This window comes from Mesoplodon bidens (assembly GCF_964165515.1).
Source record: "Mesoplodon bidens genome assembly, chromosome: 2".
Classification (NCBI taxonomy): domain Eukaryota; kingdom Metazoa; phylum Chordata; class Mammalia; order Artiodactyla; family Ziphiidae; genus Mesoplodon; species Mesoplodon bidens.
In genome coordinates, this window is record NC_138177.1 from 40384830 (window position 1) to 40410821 (window position 25992).

The 25992-nt window shown below is 43.8% G+C and overlaps 1 protein-coding gene across 2 annotated transcripts in view; it reads right to left on the reverse strand.

Moving 5' to 3' along the window:
- NMNAT2 (nicotinamide nucleotide adenylyltransferase 2) overlaps positions 1-25992 on the reverse strand; it is a 208087-nt gene that overhangs the window by 37111 nt on the left and 144984 nt on the right. For both annotated transcript variants that reach the window (XM_081223526.1, XM_081223525.1), the window contains exons 3-5: positions 5772-5860; positions 4687-4754; positions 2399-2477 (exon numbers count right to left, since the gene is read on the reverse strand). In XM_081223526.1, coding sequence (XP_081079652.1) covers positions 2399-2477; positions 4687-4754; positions 5772-5860 — 236 coding nt within the window. The remainder of the gene's footprint in view (positions 1-2398; positions 2478-4686; positions 4755-5771; positions 5861-25992) is intronic.

Here is a 25992-nt window from a genome sequence, read left to right on the forward strand (position 1 = left end):
AGCAACCCCCCTTGCCCGCGGGGAGTGGAGCTATTGGGCAACAGAGAAACAAAGGGTGAATTTTCAATCTGTTTAGCTTCATAGGGCTGTTGCTTATTCAAGGTCCCTTCCCTGAAAGCCAGCTTCCCCTCAATCCCTGGCCCACCACCCTTTCTGGATTACTGAGTCCTGCTGCCAGAGGACACCAAGTCCCAGGATTGGGGTGACCCTGCAAAGGCATCTTCCACACACCACCGTGCAGGCAGAGCAGAATGTGAGTCCTTCTGAACCCTGGAAAGGCAGGCGTTTGTCTTGTGGGGTGACCTGTCACTTCTGTAATGTTCCTGACAGGAGATGGTCACGACAGCAAGCAGCCACACCTGGGAGCCGGCTGAGGTTGGGGACCACAGGCTCTTCTTAGCCTGCTTTGTGGGATTCTCTGTCCGGCTGCGGCTGGTGGAGTGGAAGGCAGAGTCTGCCTCCTTTTTATTATGATTTCACATCCAGAAAAGAAAACGCCACATGCTCATTAAATAACCGGTCTGGTAGCTGAGGACTTTCTTCTTCTTGCTGCATGCATCATTTGCCCCATTTGACTTGTTCTGTGCTGGAGAAGAAAAGTGCTGGCCACCTGCCCCTCTCTGCCCTCCACAGGCTCCCACGTTCTCAAAGCCTTGCATCACCTATTAAGCCCCGTGTCTATCTCTCCAACAGGACCACTCTCCATGCCAGGAACACCGGCCTGATGCTGGGACCAGGGAGACTGGGAGTTAACAAGCAGCTCCAAGCTCCCACTCCAAGGCAGGGGGGCCATCGGGACTGGCATTCTTTGCCGGCCTGTGACCATCACTGCAACAGCTGGGGGTTGTTGGCCAAGCATCTCGGGCCCAGACTCATGCTTCTGGGCCTGAGTAACAGAGGGAGGGCTCGGGAAGCCCAGACATTTAGACAGCAAAACAGCAGCCAGGCTTTCTGGCTGGTAGAGCCAGGGCTCAGGCATGCCTGCAGGGTCCCTGATTCCTCCCTCCCATCATGCAGCCTGAGGCTCCTGGGTGACTAGAAGGTGCACAGCCCCCCAGTGTGAAGCCACTGAGATTTAAAGGCTGTCTGCGAATCTTAGCCTCTCCTGACGGATACATCCTTATACAGTAAGATGGGATGTCTTTTATTACTGCTGTTGTTGAGACAAGCCCAGAGGAGCAAGTCAGGGCCACCCTACATCAGAGTCCTTCCAAAGGGACCAGGGAAGACTCGGGACGTGCGTGAAGGGTTCTGAAAGCAGAAAGAAAGGAGTTGGGTTTTCTTCAATTCCATGGGAGAAAAGCTTATTAGATGAAGCAACAGCCAGCTAGTGCTCTCCACTTCTCTTGCTCTTGACTTCCTGGATGGTCTGGGGCCCCAGAATTCCACACCTGTTCAAATAAAGCACTGGGCACAGCAGGTGGAGGGGGGGGGGGACTGGGGCTGCTGGCGGCTCCCCAAGGAGAAGATTCTGAAAGGCCCCTCTGACAGCAAACACAGATGCGATGGAGGCGCCCCCTGTGTCAGGACGATGCCATTCTGATCCTTGTTTGGGGCTGGGGAGGGCTGTGCATCAGGGTCAGCGGAGGCAAGCAGGATGGATTGCGTCTCGTCTCGGTGGGTCAGGCTTCTTGCTATGGACGGCACCGCTTTTCACCCCCGCACACTGGGAGTCGATGGGTTGCTATCGATCTGTGAAGGGCGCTTTCTGCACACGCTGACGGGTGCTGCTGGCTGGTGAGGAACCTGTGCTTACCTAGCAACCGGCTCCTCGTCACTACACATGGCCACAAGCCCTAGGCAGCCATCTGTGTGGACTAGGCAGTCACTGTGTGTCCTCAGATACCCTGGTTCACCTCTCTGTGCTTCCTTTTACCCACAAATGAAACAGAGATGAGAACACTGTCTGCCCGTGGACTCCCGTGAGGAGGAATGAGTGTGCATGAGAGTACGACGCCTGCGGGTATGAAGTACTGGCAGTCACGGCAACCTACGCTGGGGTAAGAGGACCAGTGGGTCCCCCGGAGGTGTGGCAGGAGGACCTGGCTGCTTGTAACTCCGCCCAGTGCCCTGCTCTCCTCCTTTCTTTGCTCGCTTCTCCTTCTCTCCTCACTTTCTGAAGCTTTCCAGCTGTGGTCTCCTGAATCCCACCTTGAACTTACTGCCAGAAGATGAAAACTGCCCCAAGTCATATCGAGGAGGGGGACAAGGCAGGAAGCAGCCTCTGGCGCTGCTCAGGGTCCCTAATTCACTGCCCTCCGTGGTGCTGCTCAGAGCCTGGTCTCTCCCACCGCTGGAGGAGAAGCAGGAAACAACCAGGTCAGTAGGCCAGCAGCATCCTTTCCCTGGCCTGCCCGGCTTCCGTGGTCCACCCAACCCTGAGGCTGGCCCAGCTTACCTTCATGAGGTCCCGATGGTGTTCGAGGACGCTGCAGGTTGTCTGCCAGGTGTCCTGATAGCACTCCCACGGGTCCACCCTGACAATAGGAAAGATGATTCCCTTGGTTTCCATTCTCACACTCTTTGCTTATTGGTTCCTTCCAATGACATGGCTCAAAAAGCTTAGCAGACCTGGTCATACCAAGTACTTAGACCTTGAATCAGGTAAAACATGGGCTTGAAACACCTTCCTGAGCCTCAGTTTCCCCACTGTAAAATGAGAGGAGTTTGACACAGGCTTACGTGAACAGTTGCTGGTACTGGTCTGGCCAGGTTTAATATCAGCACCAGACCTTCCCAACTGTGGGGCTTTGGGAAAGTTATGTGATTTTTTGGTGCTCACTTTCCCATCTGTAAAATGGGAATAACAATAATAACACTCTTGCGGCGTTATTAGAAGGGGTCAATGAGTTTTCTATGCAAAGTGCTTAGTATAGTGTCTTGCTCTTATTCTTACCTGCAAAATGGTAATTCTCCTCTGGACCTTATAGGACTGTGATAAGAATGATATGAGCCAGGCCCTCATCAAGTGGCGACTGCAGTTACCTGAACTGGGGAATCTGCCCATGTCTTACTCCCTGTGCAGCGGGGTGCCCTGTGGGCATGGAGGTGGGCATGGCAGCCAGACCGGAACGCACAGCCCCGCAGACTGGCCAACCCCTGCTACACACGGGATGTGAAGTGAGCAGGGATCCAGCCCCTGACGGATGCAGCACTCGGGCTTAATTACCAACTTAATGAGCTGCTAAATTGGGACGTTCCTCAAACATGTACTTAGCAGTTGAGCATTCCCTCCCTAGCCCCACCTCACAGCACACCTAAGGTTCCCAGAGATGAGATCTCATGAACTGAAAACCGTTAGTGACCCAGCTTGCCCTGAGCCCCCAGGTCCCTGACCACCCTCCCCCCTGAGATGGGCAGACACCTGAGCTGGCTAAACAGGCTCCCCCATGTCCAAGGACTCTGCACACCCATGCCCCATCTCTAGAGCTATCCCCAAGCCTCTCTGGTGACCCCAGTTCGTGGAATTCTGATTTTCCCAGTGCCTGGAGCAGTGCAGGGCAGGCAGTAAGTGCTCAGTGAATATTTGTTGAATGAATGAGGGAGTTATTTCAGAATCTTCTAATCACATACAAGCAGTAACAGTCTCCTGTTCAGTATTTCCCCCACTGGACCCCATTTTCCCCTGAGGTCATGAGGTGCCGTGCTAAGAGGCTCCGTTTCTACCCTGACGTGACCACAGATGTGCTGTTCCCTCTCAAACTCCTTGACTTCTCCTGAGCTGTCTCCCAACCTCACCTCTGTCTCGGGGGGAGGCGGGGATGAGAAAGTCTGTAAAGGGCATGCACTGCTCACACAAATCACTGCGCACAAATGGCACGGATCACTATTTAATTATTATTGTCGCTTTCCTTCACTGCTCCCATTTCCACCCACCCCATCTCTTCTCCGCTAACTCTCTGCATCCCTCATTCTGAGGTCAGCGGCCCTTCATTTCTCTCCTTTCCTGGAAACCTCTAGGTGCTGCTTATTTTTCCACGGGGGGACATCACAAGACAAATGGTGTATTGCTATTTTTTTTAAAAACATCATCTTCTCATGCAAATTATAACTGTAGGAGCTTTGGGGGGCATAATTAGCATAATTAGTGGAGGTTTGCTTTAATTACACTGCAAGCACAGTGGATAACGGTCTCTGCCATCTTAGGACTGTGCAGGGACCGTCTGCGCAGGGACTGTCTGCGCAGGGATCATCTGAGGGAAAGGCCGTGAGCGCTTGGACCTGCCCCCCCCACCACCCGGCCCCGCACCTCTGTCCCACTGTCATCGCGGGGCCCTAGGAAGCCTGAACAGGAATGGAAAATAGCCAAAGCCGGGGGACCTTCCCCGAAAGGTAGTGACAGCTCATGGAAGTGAGTACAGATGGAAGTGGAGAGGCATCTCGGACGTTCTGGCCCTGCCTCACCCCAATCCCAGTGATGTCTGTGGGAGCTCTGAGCGTACTCCTGAATCCAAACGTGCCAGAGCAGAGGAAACACCAAAAGCTCCCTCTTTAGTGCCCCAGGCTGTATAAATTGGTTAAAAAATAAAGTCATCAGGCCACCCCAGCATGCTTACATTATTATTGCCTGCATGGGGTTAATCTCTCCCCTGGCCTCCCCACTCCTGTGGGGACTCTTCCTAGTGTCCACCTATTCCCAGGGTGTCCCTGGGCCACCCACCTCTGGCATCATCAGGCCAGCCCTACCTGATCCAGTCGGAATTCTGGACGGCCAGCTGACACATGATGAGACGGTGCCGGCTCGACACAAGGCCCTGGGAAGCAACAGAGCAGTCGTTGGGTTGGGAGGCTCACTCTGCTCCCCACAGACTCCCTAAGACTCCATCCCAAGCCAGCCCGTTATAAAAGTGCAGCATTTTTCAGTGCTGACAGAGAATGAAGGTGTGACCCATCCACATGTCCCCCTGCTACACACAAGCGTAGAGTGGCAGGGTGGGCGGGAGAGAAAGAATGGAGGGTGTGTGCAGTATACTCTCCTCCCCCATCAGAGTCAGAGGTGAGCCTCCACTGATGAAGCCAGTGTGCACCCAGCACAGAGAGGAGACTTAACGTGGTGAGTGTTGCCTTGTTTCCAGGGTCCATCTGGCTGGGTCACTTCCCCAGAACCCACCAAGTTGTATCTGGGGGAGGAGGTTGAGGTCTGGGAGGGCTTCTAGATTTTCTGGGATGTGTGGCAGGGAGGGAGGGGCAGGGAAATGAATTTTTTTTCCTTTCTTTTTTTTGCGGTACGCGGGCCTCTCACTGCTGTGGCCTCTCCCGTTGCGGAGCACAGGCTCCGGACGTGCAGGCTCAGCGGCCATGGCTCACGGGCCCAGCAGCTCCGCGGCATGTGGGATCCTCCCGGACCGGGGCACGAACCCGTGTCCCCTGCATCGGCAGGCGGACTCCCAACCACTGCGCCACCAGGGAAGCCCGGGAAATGAATTTTAAATCAGATTATAGGAGGCATAGGCCTTTGTCTCCTAAAATCCCAGGAAAGATTGCTCAGCCCATAACCAGCCCCCAGTTTGGCATCCGTGCCGAGTCACACGGCATGGATGAGCTCTGACTGGGCCTGGTCGCAGGCAGCTGTAGCTCCCAGCTGCTGCCCAACCCCCATTTGCTCAGGTCTGACTGTGGTCCAGAGATGGGAAGCAGGACACCTGCTAATGGGTGTTTTGCGTTTCCAGGAATCGTAGATGGCAGAGATGGCAGTGGAGCAGTTTTACATCAGAGGAACCATCGGGTCAGGAAGGGGGGTTAGGGAGGGGAGGGGCAAAGGAGGAACACACCTGTTTTCCATAGGAGTCGTGGACAGGAGACACAATCCCACCAATGACAATAAACCTTCCAGTTTTGTGTAGATAATCTCTGGCTCTTTCTAATTAAGAGAAGAAAACCTCACATTATTAAAGAGGAAAGGTGTGGATTAGAGGTGATCAGTACGTTCAGTTCTGTAAGGCTTATTTCCCATCTTTCTTGCCATTTAAATAGAAAGTGCCGACTTTCAAAGCAAACATTGGTGATTCAAAAGGTTATGGAACCAGATTTCAGCCCCCAAAAGCGAAAGGATTTAGAAGTCAAGGGGATTAATCCAGGTTTAAAGGTCCAGTGCTGGACTAGCTCAGAGAGATTTAAAACAAGCACCTCACTCAAAGCCAAAAGAGCAACTGATTGGAATTAACCATTATGATCACAAGCAGAAATTATTCCGAAGTGAAGGAGTCATTTTTTAAAAAGAAAAAAGAAGAAGCCTTCTTATAATATGAAAGGTGGGCTGACTGCCTCATGGAGTTACTCAGAAGAGGAAAATCACCAAAACAAATTTAAAGGGCCTTCTACATAATTAGGGAGAATTAACAATCACACCAGAAAACCAACATTACAGTTGGTTGAGAAAAGTTCGGCCAGAGAAAAGCCATTTTCTTCTGCTGAAAAAAAGTCATGATGTTGCTTTTTCAAATTTACCAGACAAGCCCAATTTCATTTTCATGAGACAATTTAGCAAACTAATAAGTGATGAAGATTTTGGTTCTGTCTTTCTTCTAAGGTGGTTCGTTGTACAAATCCAACAAGTCCTGAGCTACTACAGCTGAGGGAAGGTGGCGTGGATTTACTGTGTAGCTGAGGGATTCTGTGAGGGAACAGGGGCTTGGGTAGCAAAACTGGCTATGTAGTTTACAAGCAAGCTTCCAGGATCACCCTGCTGGCTCTCTTAAAAATATTAATTCTCACCACATTTGCCTCTTTCTTTTTCTTTCGATGTGAAATCTCTTAAAGTTTTTTTTAAAAAGTAATTAATAAGCTTTATTTTTTTAGTACAGTTTTAGATTTACAGAATAATTAAGCAGACAGTACATAGAGTTCTATGTATTCAGTCCCCCCATCTTCCGACCTTCTCCCCCACACACCCCATTTTCCCTGTTATTACTATCTTGCATTAGTGGGGTATAATTGTTACATTTGATAGGCCCATATTGACACATCATTATTAACTATAGGACATAGTTTACATTGAGATTCACTCTTTGTGTTGTATGGTTCTGCGGGTTTTGACAAATGCATAATGACATGTGTCCACACTGGTTTCATAGAGAATAGTTTCTCCACGTTCAAAATCCACTGTGCTCTCTACCTATTCATCTCTCTCCCTCCTTCCAACCGCTGGTAACCACTGATCTTTTTACTATCTCTATAGTTTTGTCTTTTCAAAATGCCAAATAGTTGGAATCACACACTACGTAGCCTCTTCAGACTGGCTTCTTTCACTTAGCAATTCATATTTAAGGTTCCTCCATGTCTTTTCCTGGCCTGATAACTCATTTCTTTTTATTGCTGAATAATAGTCCATTGTCTGGACGTACCACAGTTTGTTTATTCATTCACTAATGGAAGGTCATCTTGGTTGCTTCCAGTTTTCACTGATTATGAATAAAGCTGATATAACATTCATGTGCAGGTTTTTGAGTGGACATAAAATTTCAACTCCGGTAAATATCAAGGAGTGTGATTGCTGGAACATGCGGTAAAAGTATGTTTAATTTTGTAAGAAACTGTCTAACTATCTTCCAAAATGGGTGTACAGTTTTTCATTCCTGCCAGCAGTGAATGAGCGCTCCTGTTGCTCCACATCCTCCCCAGCATTCAGTATTGTCAGTTTCTAACATTATAACGTGTGTCATCTTTGCTTTTTAAAAGAGTGATATTACTTCACTAGTTTCCAAATCTTATTCTGAGGTCAAGAATAAATTGAAGGCCTTGTAGCAAAACCTTTTGGATATCTGAATAAATTCTATAGCCCCTCCTCTCTTCCCTTTGCCCTTTATACCCCAGTCTTCCTTAGGATCATTTCCATATGGGCTTTGGCTGTCACAGATCCTCTGCTGCAATAAGCCAGACCTTCCTTCGTCTCCCTATCTTAGAAAAAGTGTCCTCTCTTTACTCTCCACTTACCCAAGCTTTTCATTTGAAGCTCAGCTCCACCCCACATCCAGCATGCCTGCCCTGGCAACATCCCCCTTTGCTGGACTTACTGACCTACTAGCTCCCTGTGCATCCTGTTCAAGGGATATGATCTGGAAATTGTTTCTGAAAGTTTGTGTCTTTACTCCTCTTCTGTACTGAATTCTTCAGAGCCAGGGACTTTGCTGTAGAGAAGAGGTCCTAAATGCACAGCTAAAGGAGATGTGCAGTTAACATGCATGTGAGAAGCAAGCAGAGTGTAAGATGATTGACATTCAAACAACCTTGGCTTGTTCTGTTGCCACTTGACACACTGTACAGGCTTAAGAAAAGCAATCCACAAGTAGTTCAGTCTGTCACCCATGCCAAAGACTTCTTGGGCTCTTAAGCACTCAGCACAGTGGCTTGTTTATTGAGTAATGCTTGTTCAACAAATGCTCATACCTAGAAGGCTCATGTAGCCACCTTCCCTTAGGGTTTCCTTCCACTGGGCCATGTCTGTGCGGAGAGCCACTCACTCCATTCCTCAGACCACACTCCAGAATTTCCAAGGGAAATAGGTTGCACCAAGCAACCTCATTGCCTTAGAAAATGTTATCCTTTCCCTCTGGCCAAGATGAGGGGGCACTTCCCCTGGCAATGCTCCAAAGCTCACTGTCTCACAAAGAAGCAATTTTTGAAAGGGATAGCCCCAACCCTACACCCTAAAAAAGGATTCCTGATCTGAAATAGTTAAACACAGAAGAGTCATGATTGTGATCATGCAGTCAAATCAATTCAGTTAACATTTATTGAGCACAAAATACCATGATGGATCCTAGAGGGATAAGAGTGGCTTTATTTATTGTTCTCCAAAGGTTCACAATAATGGAGAAGCAGAAGGCTCTAATGAGAGGCAAACTGGGTGAGTGCTATGGCTGTGGCTTTCAATGTTGTTGTTGTTGGTGGTGGTGTTTTACTGCAACCCACAGTAAGAAATACATTTTATATCCTGGCACAATACATACATATGTATGTTTATGTATAATTAACTGAAACAAATGTTACAATATTTTCTAGTACGTTCTATTCTAGTAATTACAAATTTAAATAAAAAGCTGGTCACAACCTAGTAATGCATGGCAACCTATAGTTTGAACAACTCTGTGAGATACTAGGGCACATGGGAAAAGGGACAAGAGAGGTAATTTTGTCTTTCCAAGGAGTGTGAGGAGTTCCAGCAAATATTCAGAAATTGCACAGTTTAAAATATGCTTATCAACTGGTTTAGCCTTAACCACTAGGGTTAGGCTGTAGGGGGCCTGGTAGGGGTGGGGTGAGGGTGAGGGAGGGATACTGTTCGGTAAGCAAGTGGGAATCAAACTTCAGAGGGTCCTGAAAGCCAGGCAAGGAGTGTGACTTTTATGCCACTGTTTGGTCAACAGGCATTCTATGGACCACTTGCATTGGAATTACCAGGGAGAGGCTATTAAAATGCAGATTTTTAGGTCCTCATCCAGAGTTACTGAATCAAAATCTCTGGGATTGGGACTTAATCTACTTTTAAAATTAGTTTCCCCAGGTGATTCTTTTGCTCTCTAAGGTTTGAGAACAATAGACATACATTGATAATAACCATAAAGATGAAAAGTATAGATAATAGGGAATCATTGAAGGCTATTGAACCTGGGGAGTGACATGCTCTGAGCTTGAAGAAAAACTCACAGAAAAGGATAGTGAAGATGGTGAAAAATCCTGCCTTAAAGGAGACAATCATTCCTGGCAGGAAGTTTTGGGCCAGGTAATGAGGGATAAAGGAAGAAGATGACCCATCAAAACTTCCCAGAGAATGTTCAGGAACCATGGATTTCTTCCTCTCTCCAGACATTTTGTTTGCTTTGCCTCTGGGGCTTTGCAGTTGGATGTGTCAATGCAATGCCATGTCATCAATATTTCAGACCATACCTTTATGACTGTACTAATAGCGCTAGGTTTTATATTCTGCAATTCACTTGTTGCCTTAGTATCCTCTAATTTGAATGGAATGTCAGGCAAGTAAGAAACTGGAGGGACTTAATCTTGGAGGAGTCAAGATGGTGGTGTGGGAAGACACAGAGTTCGCGTCTACCCACAACTAGGGTGCCTGCCGGACACTGGTGGGAGACCCCAATGCCCAAGGAGGTGGGAAGAACCCCCAAGCAAACCAGTAGGACATGGGGGGACTGAGGGTGGGGGAGAAGTGGAGTCTGGACAGGACCAGCGCCCCTGAGGGGTGGCTGAGATGGGGGAGGGGTTCCCATGCTTGGAGGGACCCTCGGAGGCTTGGATCAGGGGGGATGGGGCCCAGCATTTCCACTGCCCTATCGGCCAGGGAAGTCTGCCCGGCTCTCTCTGGCCGGGTCCTATGCCCTCAGAGGTCCCCTCCGGGCTGGGTTGGTCCTGGGGGCGTAGAAGGGAGAGATCTGGGAGAGATCAGGAGAGGCAGGTGGGAGGAACCCTCCAGGACAGGAGGAGCAGGAGAGGAGTGGAGGGCATTTGTCCTGCCCACTAGAGCCCAGGAAGCCTGCTGGGCTGCCAGGTGGGGTCCCCCGCTCTCTGAGGCCAGAGGTGGGAGGCACGCCTAGGCCCCTTCTCTTCTGTTGAGCCTAATCCTTACCCCACCCCACCCCTGCCTTTTCCAGCCCTGTGGCTACTAAGCATAGGCCCCACCCTCTGCCAAAACCTCACCCCTGCTTAGGCCCCGCCCTCCACAGCCAAGGCCATTTCCACCTTTTTTCTCTTCCTCCTTTTTACTATTGTGGTTCTGTTTTACCTTCTGGTTGTCGTTCCATCTATACTTTTATTTTTATATTTTTTCTAACATAGTGGTTACTTTCCTAGTCTAATTTTATTTTTTACTTTGTTATTGTTCTCCTTTTTTTTTTTTTGCCGCCATGCCCAGCTTTCAGGATCTTGGTTCATGAGCCAGGTGTCAGGCTGAAGTTCCTGAGGTGAGAGCTCCAAGTCCGAACCACTGGACTAACAGAGAACTTCAGACAGCAGGGAATATTGTTCAGAGTGAGGTCTCCTGGAGGTCCTCATCTCAGCACCAAGACCCAGCTTTACTCAACAGCCTACAAACTACAGTGTTGGAAGCCTCAGGCCAAACAACCAGTACGACAGGAACACAATTCCACTCATAAAAAAAAGGAAAAAAAATGAGATGGCAAAAAAAGTATGTCACAGATGAAGGAGCAAGGTAAAAACCTACAAGACCAATTAAATGAAGAGGAAATAGGCAATCTATCTGAAAAAGAATTCAGAGTAATGATAGTAAAGATGATCCAGAATCTCAGAAATACAATGGAGGTACGGATTGAGAAAATACAAGAAGTGTTTAACATTTCTAGAAGATCTAGAAGAACTAAAGAAAAAACAAACAGAGATGAACAACACAATAACTGAAATGAAAAATACACTCGAAAGAATCAATAACAGAATAACTGAGACAGAAGAATGAATAAGTGAGCTGGAAGACAAAATGGTGGAAATATCTGGCAAGGAGCAGAATAAAGAAAAAGAATGAAAAGAATTGAAGACAATCTCAGAGACCTCTGGGACAACACTAAATGCACCAAGATGCGAATTATAGGGGTCCCAGAGAAACAAGAGGAAAAAAAAGGGTCTGAGAAAATATTTGAAGAGATTACAGTGGAAAACCTCCCTAACATGGGAAAAGAAATAGTCACCCAAGTCCTGGAAGCACAGAGAGTCCCATACAGGATAAACCCTAGGAAAAACACACCAAGACACATATTAATCAAGCTAACAAAAATTAAATGCAAAGAAAAAATATTAAAAGAAGCAAGGGAAAAAACAAAAAATAACATACAATGGAATCCCCATAATGTTATCAGCTGATTTTTCAGTGGAAACTCTGCAGGCCAGAAGGGAGTGGCAGGATATACTTAAAGTGATGAAAGAGAAAAACTACAACCAAGATTACCCAGCAAGGATCTCATTCAGATTCAACAGAGAAGTCAAAAGCTTTTCAGACAAACAAAAGCTAAGAGAATTCAGCACCACCAAATCATCTTTACAACAAATGCTAAAGAAACTTCTCTAGGTGGGAAACACAAGAGAAGAAAAAGACCCACAAAAACAAACCCAAAACAATTAAGAAAATGGTAATAGGAACATACATATTGATAACAACCTTGAATGTAAATGGATTAAATGACCCAACCAAAAGACACAGACTGGCTGAATGGATACAAAAACAAGACCCATATATATGCTGTCTACAAGAGACCCACTTCAGACCGAGGAACACATACAGACTGAAAGTGAAGGGATGGAAAAAGATATTCCATGCAAATGGAAATCAAAAGAAAGCTGGAGTAGCAATACTCATATCAGATAAAATAGACTTTAAAATAAAGATTGTTACGAGAGATAAGGAAGGACACTACATAATGATCAAAGGATCAATCCAAGAAGAAGATAAAACAATTATAAATGTTTATGCACCCAACATAGGAGCACCTCAATACATAAGGCAAAGGCTAACAACCATGAAAGGGGAAATCGACAGTAATACAATGATAGTGGGGGACTTCAACATCTCACTTACATCAAGACAGAAAATAAATAAGGAAACACAAGCTTTAAATGACACAAGAGACCAGATAGATCTAATTGATATTCACAGAACATTCCACCCAAAAGTGGCAGAATACACTTTCTTCTCAAGTGCACATGCAACATTCTCCAGAATAGATCACATCTTGGGTCACAAATCAAGCCTCGGAAAATTTAAGAAAATTGAAATCATATCAAGCATCTTTTCTGACCACAACACTATGAGATTGGAAATCAATTACAGGAAAAAAACTGTAGAAAACAAATACATGGAGGTTAAACTGCGTTACTAAATAACCAAGAGATCACTGAAGAAATCAAAGAAGAAATAAAAAAATACATAGAAACAAATGACAATGAAAACACGACAACCCAAAACTTCTGGAACGCAGCAAAAGCAGTTCTAAGAAAGAGGGAAGTTTATAGCAATTCAATCTCACCTCAAGAAACAAGAAAAATCTCAAATAAACAATTTAATCCTACACCTAAAGCAACTAGAGAAAGAAGAACAAAGAAAACCCGAAGTCATAGAAGGAAAGAAATCATAAAGATCAGAGCGGAAATAAATGAAATAGAAACGAAGAAAACAATAGCAAAGATCAATAGAACTAAAAGCTGGTTCTTTGAGAAGATAAACAAAATTGATAAACCCTTAGCCAGATTCATCAAAAAAAAAGGGAGAGGATGCACATCCATATAATTAGAAATGAAAAAGAAGAAATCACAACTGACACTGCAGAAATACAAAGGATTATAAGAGACTACTACAAACAACTATATGCCAATAAAATGGACAACCATGAAGACATGGACAAATTCTTGGAAAGGTACAATTTTCCAAGACTGAACCAGGAATACTTAGAAAATGTAAACAGACCTATCATAAATAATGAAATTGAAACGATAATTTAAAATCTTCCAACAAACAAAAGTTCAGGACTAGATGGCTTCACAGGCGAATTCTATCAAACATTTAGAGAAGAGCTAACACCGATCCTTCTCAAACTCTTTCGAAAAACTGCAGAGTGAGGAACACTCCCAAATTCATTCTACGAAGCCACCATCATCACCCTGATACCAAAACCAGAAAAAGATATCACAAAAAAAGAAAACTATAGACCAATATCACTGATGAACACAGATGCAAAATCCTGAACAAAATACTAGCAAACAGAATCCAACAACATATTAAAAGGATCATACACCATGATCAAGTGGGATTTATCCCAGGGATACAAGGATTCTTCAATATATACAAATCAATCAATGTGATACACCATATTAACAAACTGAAGAATAAAAACCATATGATTATCTCAATAGATGCAGAAAAAGCTTTTGACAAAATTCAACATCGATTTATGATAAAAAAAACTCTCCAGAAAATGGGCACAGAAGGAACCTACCTCAACATAATAAAGGCCATATATGACAAACACACAGCAAGCATCATATTCAATGGTGAAAACCTGAAAACATTTCCACTAAGATCAGGAACAAGACAAGGATGTCCACTCTCGCTACTCTTATTCAATATAGTCTTGGAAGTCCTAGCCACAGCAATCAGAGAAGAAAAAGATAAAACGAATACAAATTGGAAAAGAAGGAGTAAAACTGTCACTGTTTGCAGATGACATGATACTATGCATAGAAAATCCTGAATATGTCACCAGAAAACTACTGGAACTAATCAGTGAATTTGGTAAGGTTGTAGGATACAAAATTAATGCACAGAAATCTCTGGCATTCCTATACACTAACAACAAAAAATCAGAAAGAGAAATTAAGGAAACAATCCCATTTACCACTGCAACAAAAAGAATAAAATATCTAGGAGTAAATCTACCTAAGGAGGCGAAAGACTTGTATTCAGAAGACTATAAAACACTGATGGAAGAAATCAAAGATGACATAAACAGATGGATAAATATACCATGTTCTTGGATTGGAAGAATCAATATTGTGAAAATGACTGTACTACCCAAGGCAATCTGCGGATTCAATGAAGTCCCTATCAAATTACCACTGGCATTCTTCACAGAATTAGAACAAAACATTTTACAATTCGTATGGAAACACAAAAGACCCCGAATAGCCAAAGCAATCTTGAGAAAGAAAAACGGAGCTGGAGGAATCAGGCTCCCTGACTTCAATCTATACTACAAAGCTACAGTAATCAAGACAGTATGGTACTGGCACAAAAACAGAAATATAGATCAATGACACAGGATAGAAAGCCCAGAGATAAATCCATGCACATATGGTCACCTAATTTACAACAAAGGAGGCAAGACCATACAATGGAGAAAAGATAGCCTCTTCAATGAGTCGTGCTGGGCAAACTGGAGAGCTACATATAAAAGAATGAAATTAGAACACTGTATAACACCATACACAAAGATAAACTCCAAATGGATTAAAGACCTAAATGTAAGACCAGACAGTATAAGGCTCTTAGAGGAAAACATAAGAAAAGCACTCTTTGACATAAGCCACAGCAAGATCTTTTTTGACCCACCTCCTAGAGTAATGGAAATAAAAACAAAAATAAACAATGGGACCTAATTAAACTTCAAAGCTTTTGCACAGCAAAGAAAACCATAAACAAGATGAAAAGACAATGGGAGAAAGTATTTGCAAATGAAACAGTGGACAAAGGATTAATCTCCAAAATATACAAACAGCTCATGGATCTCAATATCAAAAAAACAAACAATTCAACTAAAAAATGGGTGGAAGACCTAAATGGACATATCACCAAAGAAGACATACAGATGGCCGAGAGGCACATGAAAACATGCTCAGCATCACTAATTATTAGAGAAATGGAAATGAAAGCTACAATGAGGTATCACCTCATGCTGGTCAGAATGGCCATTATCAAAAAAAGCTAGAAACAGTAAATGCTGGAAAGGGTGTGGAGAAAAAGGAACCCTCCTGCACTGTTGATGGGAATGTGAATTGATACAACCACTATGGAGAACAGTATTGAAGTTCCTTAAAATCTAAAAAGAGAACTATCGTATGACCCAGCAATCCCACTACTGAGCATATACCCTGAGAAAACCATAATTCAAAAAGAGACATGTACCACAACGTTCATTGCAGAACTATTTACAATAGCCAGGACATGGAACCAACCTAAATGTCCATCAACAGATGAATGGATAAAGAAGATGTGGCACATATATACAATGGAATATTACTCAGCCATAAAAAGAAACGAAATTGAGTTATTTGTAGTGAGGTGGATGGACCTAGAGGCTGTCATACAGAGTGAAGTAAGTCAGAAAGAGAAAAACAAATATCATATGCTAACACATATATATGGAATCCTAAAAAAAAAAAAAAAATGGTACTGATGAACCTAGTGGCAGGGCAGGAATAAAGACTCAGACGTAGAGAATGGACTTGAGGACATGGGGTTGGGGAGGGGGAAGCTGGGGCGAAGTGAGAGAGTGGCATGGACACATATACACTGCCAAATGTAAAATAGATAGCTAGTGGGAAGCAGCAGCATAGCACAGGGAGATCAGCTCAGTGTTTTGTGATGACCTAGAGATGTGGGATAGGGAGGATGGGAGGGAGGCTGAAGAGGGAGGGGATATGGGGATATATGTATGCATATGGCTGATTCACTTTGTTGTACAACAGAAACTAACACAGTATTGTGAAGCAATTATACTCCAATAAAGATCTATTTAAAAAAAAAAAGAAAAAGAAAGAAACTGGAACCCAGCTAAATGTAAGTGGCCAAGGAGCAGATACAATTACTCTTTCTTTGTTTCCCATAGAGATTCTAAATGCTTGAAAAGTCTAGTGATATCTAACTCAGGAACTGTGGTACTGTGGAAACAACACTGAACTTGGGATCATAAGACTTCTGGATCTTGGGTAAGTCACTTAATTTCTCTGAGTGTTAAGTTTCCATATCTGTTAAATGCCTTCTTTCCAAGGTTGTTATGAGGATCCAGTCAAATTCTGAATATAAAAATGCACAATGCCCATGTGGTTTTACTGGAGAATTCCACCAATCATTTAAAGAAGAATTAAAACCAATGCCACAGAAGGATGTAATGTAAAACATGGTGACTATAATTGATAAGTAAAATGATTCTGACACCCAATTCCAATGTGTGTGCATGTGTGTGTGTGTGCATGTGTGTGTGTGTTTCCCGCACCACCAGGCAATTCTTGGACACCAGTGAGGTGTCCTACAATTCAACCCAATTCTCACTCATCTACCTGGAGAGAGCTTTGGATCCCACAGATTAAGGGCTCAGTCTTACAAGACTGCCTCCTCCCCTTCAGATGACAAATTCCAAACTCAGGTTGTTACTGTGCTTCTGACTGACCAAGCGGCTACAAACTGGAGTTTCCCACGACCCACTCCTTGGACTTCATATGCCAGTCACAAGTCCAGGTTGTTACCTGTATTTCTGACCAACTGGCTATAAATCAGAGGCTCCCATGACCACCTCGTTTATCTGATTAATTTACTAGAGCAACTCACAGAACTCAGGAAACCCATTTACTTACCAGATTATCAATTTATTACAAAGGGTATTAAAGGATACAAATCAACAGCCAGAAGAAGAGATACATATAGTGGGGTCCAGAACAAAGGAGCCTCTGCACTCGTGGAGTTTGGGGTCTCATGGAATTTGGGGCATGGCACAGTGGTATGTGGAAGCATTCTGGTTCCCCAACTTAGAAGGTCTTCAAACCCCTTGCTTTTCAGGTTTTTAATGGAGGCTTCATTATTTAGGCATGATTGATTAAATCATTGGCTATTGGTGATTGATTCAACCTACATCCCCACCTCTTTCCCAGAAATCAGAGGGTGGTGCTGAAAGTTCCTACCTTCTTCTCTTAGTTGCTTTCCAAAAGTCATCTCATCAACATTAGCCTAGTTGTGGTGGAAAGGAACTGAGGCAAGAGATCAAGTATTATAACAAAAGATGCCTCCATTGTTCTTATCGCTCAGGAAATTCCAAGGGTTTGGGGAGCTGTGAGCCAGAAACTGTGCACAAAGACCAAATATACATGAGAAACGTATATGTGGACATCTGAATGACCACATCTACCTTTCTTATAAATCACAGTATTGCAATAACACTGTATTATCTAATTTAAATTTGCTAAGAGAGTAGAACTTAAATGTTCTCACCAAAAAAATGTACATCCGTGAGGTGACGAATGTGTTAATTAACTACATGAGAGGAATCCTTTGACAATGTATACTTAAATTAGCACAATGTACACTTTATCTTAAAATTGTATATGTCAATTATACCTTAATAAAACTGAAACTTAAAAAAGATTCTAGAGTTTCTTCTAAAAAATAGAAAAGAAGGGAATCCTTTCCAATTCATTTTATGAAGCCACTATTGCTCTGACATCAAAACCAGACAGAGTACAAAACATGCAAAAATCATTAGCAAAGTATTAGCAAATAGAATCCAGCTATATATAGAAAGAATTATACACCATGACCAAGTGGCATGTAATCCAGTGATGGAAGGCTGTTTCAATATTTGAAAAATCATTCAGTGTAATTCACCACATTAACAGGCTAAAGAAGAAAAATCACATGATTATATCAATTGATGCAGAAAAAGCAGTTGACAAAATTCAACATTCATTCACGATAAAAACTCAGAGAAGTAGGAATAGAAGGGAACTTCTTCAACATGATAAAGAACATCCATGAAAACCTACAGCAAACATCATACTTAATGACGAAAGACTGAATGCTTTCTCCCTGAGATCAGGAACAAGGCAAGGACAGCTGCTCTTACCACTGCTATTCCACATGGTACTGGAAGTTCTAGCTAGCTCAGCAAAGCAAGAAAAAGAAATCAAAGACAAAGAGATTAAAAAAAAAAAAACCTATCTCTGTTGCATATGACATGAAAGTCTACTTAGAAATCCCAAGAAATCTATAAGGAAACTCCAAGAATTAATAAGTGAGTTCAGTAAGCTCATAAGATATAAGATCAACATAAGAAAATCAATTGTATTTCTATATGCTAGCAAAAAAACACATGGAAACTGAAATTTAAAATACAAGATGACTTAAAACCTTTCAAAAAATAAAATACTTAGGAATAAATATAATAAAACTTATACAGAACTTATATGCTAAAAACTATAAAATGCTGATAAAAGAATCAAAGAAGATCTAACAAAATGATGAGACATACTGTGTTTATGGATTAAAAGACTCAACATAGCAAAGATATTAATTTTTCCTGAATTGACATATAAATTTAATGCACTTCCTATCAAAATCTCAGCAAGATTTCTTTTTTGCATAAATGAAGATAAAATAATTCTAAAATTTATATGGAAAGGTAAAGGAGCTGAAATAGTTAATACCTTTTTTTAAAAAAGAGGAATAAAGTGGAAAAATTGATCTGTCTAAATTTTAAACCTTATTATAAAACTATAGTAATCAAGAGTGTGAGGTATTGTCAGAGAGGTAGACACATAGATCAATGAAATAGAACAGAGAGTCCAGAAATGGCCCCATACAAGGATGGCCAACTGAATTTTGACGAAGGTGCAAAAACAGTTCAATTGAGGAAGGGTAGTCTTTTCAATAAATGGTGCTGGAGCAACTGGACAGCCATAGACCAAAAACAAAATAAAAACAAAAACACTCTATAGAAAAGTTAATTCAAAATGAATCATAGATTTAAATTATGTAAAACTATAAAACATTTATTTATTTATTTATTTATTTTTTGTGGTATGCGGGCCTCTCACTGCTGTGGCCTCTCCCGTTGCGGAGCACAGGCTTCAGACGCGCAGGCTCAGCCGCTATGGCTCACGGGCCTAGCCGGTCCGCGGCACGCGGGATCTTCCCTGACTGGGGCACGAACCCGCGTCCCCTGCATTGGCAGGCGGACTCTCAACCACTGCGCCACCAGGGAGGCCCTATAAAACTTTTAGATGAAAATATGCGAGAAAATCTTTGGGTCCAGGGCTTGGTGAAGACTCTTAAGACATGACACCAAAAACAGGATGTATAAAAGAAAATAAAAGCAAAAAAAAAAAAAGCAATAAATTGGACTTTAATAAACAACTTTTTTTTTCTACAAAAGACCCTATTAAGAGGATTAAAAAAACAATTTATAAATGAGGGGAAAATATTTGCAATCCACATGTCTTAGGATTCATATTTAGAGCGTAGAAAGGACCCTCAAAACTTAACAGTAAAAAAACTAACAAGCCAATTAGAAAATGGGCAAAAGATGTGAAAAGACCTTTTACTGAAGAGGACAGATGGATGGCAAATAAACACATGAAATGATGTTTAGTACCCCTAAGCATGAGGAAATGTAAATTAAGACCATGAGGAGATATACCTATTCACTAATAGAATGGCTATAAGAAAAAAGAATGACAATGCCAAGTGCTGTCAAGGATGTAGAGAAACTGGGTTCCTTGTACATTGCTGGTGGAAATGTGAAATGGCAAGCTACTCTGAAAACTAGTTTGGCAGTTTCTTAAAAAACTAAACATACATTTACCATATTACTCAGCAATTGCACTCCTGGGTATTTATTCCAAAGAAATCAAACCATGTCTACATAAAAACCTGTACATGATTGCTCATATTAGCTTTATTTTTAACAACCAAATACAGTAAACAAATAAAATGGCCTACAATAGCTAAGTGGTTAGACTGTGGTACATCCATACCATGGAATACTACTTAGCAACAAAAAAGGAACAAACAAAAAGGAAAAATGATAAATGCAACAATTGAGATAGATCACCAGTTCATCGTACTGAGTGAAAAAAAGCCAATCTCAAAAGGTTGCATACTGTATGATTCCATTTACATAACATTCTCAGAAATTATACAGATTTGTGGTTGTCAAAGGTTAGGGATGGGGGTACAGGAAATGGAGGTGGGAGTGACTATAAAGCTGTAGCTCTAGGGAGATCTTTGTGGTGGTGGACTCGTTTTGTATCTTAATTGCATTGGTTACATGAATCTACACATGTGATAAAATCACATATAACTACACATACACTTTATACCAATGTCAATTTCCTCATTTTAATATTGTACTGTAGTTACATAAAATGTAAGCATTTCAGGAAACTGGGTGAAGGGCACATGGGATCTCTCGGTACTATCTTTGCAACTTCCTATGAATCTATATTTGTTTCAAAAGAAAATATTTTTAAAGAATTCACACTAAACCACGAAACAATGTATAACTTTAAGGAGGCAGTGTGCAAATCCAAGCAAATGGCTGGAAAACTCGGGGGTTAGATGCTTCTGGAAATTTATCTCTCCTCATCCCTTTGTAGTTTTGTTACTATCTGGATTCCAAGGTTTTGGGTTGTTAAGGCTGGGAGGTGTCATTGAAAGCAGTGCTTCTCAAGCTGATGTCCATGTAAATCCTCTGGGGATCTTTTAAGGATGTAGATTCTGATTCCAAGGGTCTGAGTGGGGCCTGAGATCAGGGCCTTGATTAGGGTGAGGTGAGAGGGGCAGGATCATTCAAGTGCAGGGTCAGCTCCTGTCTTCATTTAAAATTATGATATTTTCTTCATCACGGGTTTTTGCATTAATTTTGATTTTTAAAAATATTATTTATTTTGATTACTGAGTTTGGGGGGGCCCCCTTAAATTTTGCACTGGAGGGGGCCATCCCCCTTGGCCTCACCCTACTCCTGGCCGTGCCTGAGATGCAGCATTTCTAATAGGCTCCCAAATGAGACCAGTGCTGCCAGTGTGTAGACTATATTTTGAATAGCAAGGGACTACAGACAGGTGGGTCAGCCCCTGCAATGGTAGGGTACCCACAAAAGAAGTTCTCCTCCCTCCTTGACTCCACCACTACCACCACTTTGCATGACAAGGGCATTTCTCAACACTGGCAGGTAACCCACTGGCAAAGCCGTAGCTAGGGCCCTGGAATTTAATTTCATGCCAAGCTTCCCAAGTTGTGGTCTATTGTTGTCCATCAGCTCTGTCCCAGGGACACAGCCAAATCACTCTCACATTTTACATTCGGGTCTGACCCACCCTCCATTTGGTCTACTTTCCTTGCTCCTAGTCTCACAGAGGAGGAGCCCGAGGCTCCCAGTGGCATTGTCATGTCCTGTCCTTGGTACCCAAGGATCCACTGTGTCTCACAACTCATTCCAGGCCACTTGGAACCAGGTAAATCTACCTTCCTGACAGGCTGTGCTGGACCCACCAGCCGAGGATAGACACAACACAGGTGATTTATCCATTTATAATAATTCATGAGACATGAGACAGACATGTCTCGTCTGCCTCCTGGCTACTCAGTGAACCCGGCTGATGCGTAATCTACTCTCCTCTTCCAGGAAGTTAATGGAGGAAACACAGTGGTCAGGACATCAATACTAACTTGATTTTTCCTTTTCAGCTGCAATTAGAAATGACCCTTTCTGAGTTGTATTCACAGCTGGAGCTGCCTGCATTTTCCTTGTTTGTGAATTTCACAGAGGCAGTCTGGATTTGTAAACATTCTAAATCTCAGAAAGCACTTGCTAATAAAGGAAGAAACCAAACTGTGAGTCCCTCTAGGCAGAGTTATTCCTGCTCAGGGGCTAAAAAAAAAAATTATTTTTAAGGGAACCATCCTTGTGGCCTAGCAAACTGAACCTCGGGCATTCCCTAACAAAAATTTAATGAGTGTTTATTATGTTCCAGGCTCTCTGCCAGGTGCTGTAGGGGACAGAGAGAAGTAAAAGACACAATCCCTATCTCTAGGGAGCTTAGGTTTTCAATGCAAGGACATGGCATCCTCTGCTTAATCAATACCAAAATGAACAGCAGAGACCTTAAGTGCTATAGGACTTCAGGGGAGGAAGCAATCCCAGTGGAATGGGGTGGCCTGGGAAGCTTTCCTAGAACAGATGAGACTTGAGCTGGGTCCTGACAGCAGAGAAGAGGAAGGTATATTCACTCTGTCTTTTTATTTTCTGTTTTCTGATGCTTTAACATCTGGGCCCTTGCTGACCCTGGAAGGGCCACCTCCAAGAGTTTGTCAATTCCTAGAGATAGTAAACAACTTATCCTAGAGATGGAAAACAACTCACTCTAGAATGCACCCTTCCCATACCACCTCCTCCATCTGGCTCTCACACTCAGGGCCACTATTCCCCCGCCCTAATCACCCCAGAGCTGGGTACCAGACTACTAGAGACAGCTCCTATGTCACAGAGCCTGTTGAAATCATTCACACTAGCCAATCCTAAACCTGCTTACCCTGCCTCCCCCCCTTTCTTCCTACAGAAACCAAAATAAAGGCTCTTACCCATGCCTCACCCCATCTCTCTGCCTCCTGACTGGCCCTGGTGCTTCCCCATGTGGGCCCCCACCCCTGAAACCTGTCATGTCCTCTCCTCTTGGGATCTGTGAGTATACATATCTTTTCAACGGCAATCATCTCCTGATCTGTTGGCCTTGCCACACCTAAATAATAGCAAAGCCTACATTTTGAAACAGAAGAAAGACACTCATTCCAGGGGGACAAGGCAATGTGAGCAGATGAACTGAGTCATGAGTGGAGTCTCCAGGCTCTACGGCTTGGTTTCTTTGAAAAGCAATGATACCATTTTCAGCCACTGTCACTAGGGTGTCCCCCAAACAACTTGAGCATCTTTCTGGATCTTCCTCTAGTCCCAAATCCTCCCGTCTCAATCCTTTTGGGAAGCAGGGAGCCGGGCGATCACATGCCCCTGGCTGGGTGAAACAGTCAATCATACCAGTCCCTCTGAGTTGTCCAGCCTAAGGCATAAGACAGTTGTCAAGTGAGATTCCTACTTGAGTCTGAAATGAGTATGAAAGGGTGGTATTTTCTCTGACGTTGATCCATGGGTGAGACAATGGGAGCCCACCATGCCACCCCTTGGACACCATTAGCTGAGTGGGCTAAGAGCCCCCTAAAATAAGTGCAGCTTACTCCCCCCCCACCCAGGGATTTACTCACGGACTTACTCACCCCAGGGAGCAGTTAGCTGAGCTCTTCATGAATCAGCCCTGCCCTTGCTAGTCATCTACAAGTGCGTGCCATCACGCCTCAGCGGAACTGGGGGAGAGGATGTGGATTCACCCCTCACTGGATTCACCCAGTGGCCTCTCCCCTTCCTCGTACCCTTTACCTGCAACTCTAGGAGAAGCAATGACATATGAAGCCCCTTGAGGTCATGAGAGCACAGATTTTTCTTCACAGTGAAAGCGTCTTAGTCCTGCCTCTCTGACTCGGGAAGACACGTGATGGAAGCTACGTTTCCCGAGGAGATGACAGCGTGCCCAGATCCGGTGCATTCTTCTGCCCGGTGTCTGTGGCTAGCGGCTGACCAGCAGAAGAGGTGGTCTGAGCTCGGATGCACGTGGGGATCAGGCTGAGGTCCCTGAACACAGTCATGTGCAGAGCAGCCCTGAAAACCTGGAGAAGCTCCCCTGGACACAGAATCCAGTCTCCTATTGACCATCTGTCAACTCTCACCGGCTGCCCCCACCCCCACCCCCACCCCCACTGCGCATGCCTCAGTTCATGTCTGAACTGACCTGGGAAAGTAATCAGTGCTTCCCAGAACCCCTTGCATGCTTGGCTTTCCTCTAGTTCCTGGATTTTTAACCATTTGTCTGGCTTTTGCAGCCCTGAACTGGTTGTCAGGGAGAAACAGAGTGGCACAGTCACTCCCTCATTACTGCGGATTTATTTGCTCTACTACCTCTAGCTTGGGAGGATTGGAGTCCCTTTGTCTTCACAGCTGGGAAATGATGTATGACCCTCATTTCCTCAACTCTCACTTCTGACGGACCGTGCTGGGGTGAACCTCTCATACGTCCCAGCTGCCATGTGCCACCCCAGAAGTCTCCATTCCAATCCGTTCCACTTGAAAAGCCCCCCTCTCCGGCCCCCCAAGATCTCCAGCCGTCACCCGTTTCAAACCAGGCTACAAGCTTCTTGGAATTCACCCACTGTTGAAAAAGCTTTTTTCTATTTATTGTCTCAGAAGTAGAGAGCTAAATATATACATGAACCCTTCAGTGAGACTCACAAACACATGAGAGAATTATTTCAGAACCCCGCAGACTGTAATACTAAATATAACTGGGTGGGTGGGTGGATTGGGGAGGGAGGCGTGGCTAGAGTGGAAGGTGAGGGGGAAGGAATAAAGGCAGGAGGAGGACACATGATGTAGAAAACCCACCGTAGCTTCACATTAGGGAGACGAGTCTCTGTCATTTGCATGGAATCAGGCTCTATTTTTAACTGCAAGTCTGTTACTCCACACTTTATTAACCATTAACCTTTTTGAATGGCTTCTTATTTAGGGATAATTCAGGCTTTGCAGTAGGATTTATTGAGGAAATAGCTTTGCCTTTATTAAGTAAAACAAGTGGAGAACATGAGGCCAAGAAGTTTCCTTTTTTGTAAGAATGTGGTCCTCCTGAGGCTGTAGTGAAGGGTAGGATTTCTTAAAGGTTAAAAGTTGCTTTTCTCCTCAAGAACGGTATTGGAAAAATGCTGTTTTCTTCACAGCTTTCTTATTTGTGTTCATCTTTTCTCTCTACTTCCCCAAGAGTCAGTAGAAATACCTTCTGGAAATAAGGGCCCCCTTAGCTAGGGCAACTGACTGCCCAGTTTTGCCCAAAACTTTCCTAGTTTTAGCACTAAAAGTTCTGTGATCGGGAAGACCGTTCAGTCCCCAGCAAACTAAGACAGTTGGTGTGTTATGCTAAATAACGGCCCTTGAAAGAAGTCCACATCCTGATCCCTGGAACCCGAAAATATGTTACCTTAACAGAGCAAAAGGGACTTTGCAGATGTGACTTAAATTAAGGATCTTGAGACAGGGAGATTTTCCTGGATTATCCAGATGAGTCCCATGAAATCACAGAGGGAAGGCAGGAGGGTCAGACTCAGAAGCGATGTAACAACAGAATCAGAGGGAGATTTGAAGATGGAGGAAGGAGCCAGGGGACCAGGGATGCAGGCGGCCTCTGGAAGCTGGGAAAGGCGAGGGAGCAGATCTCCCTCAGAGCTTCCAGGAAGAACACACCTTGATTTTGGGACTTCCAGACCACAAGATAATAAATTTCTGTTTCTTTAAGCCAAAAAGTTTGTGATAGTTGATTACAGCAGCAGGAGTAAATCAACATAGCTGTCACCCTAACCCTGCCTCCACCGGGGTGCCCCGTCAACCACTGAATCTTGCCGTCTTTTTCTTTTACGTGCACGTGGACCAAAGAACAAGGATCAGCTTCCACAGAAGTGGAGAAATCAGCTCACAAAAAATGTACATGTGTTAGACTCTTTCAGGGTCACAGAAAGGATACAGTTTTAAAGTAATTCCAGTGTTATTTTGGAATTTCCTCTTTAAAGAAATCTATAAGTAAAGAAATGTATAATAACTTATAAACACCCCAAAGTAAAGCCT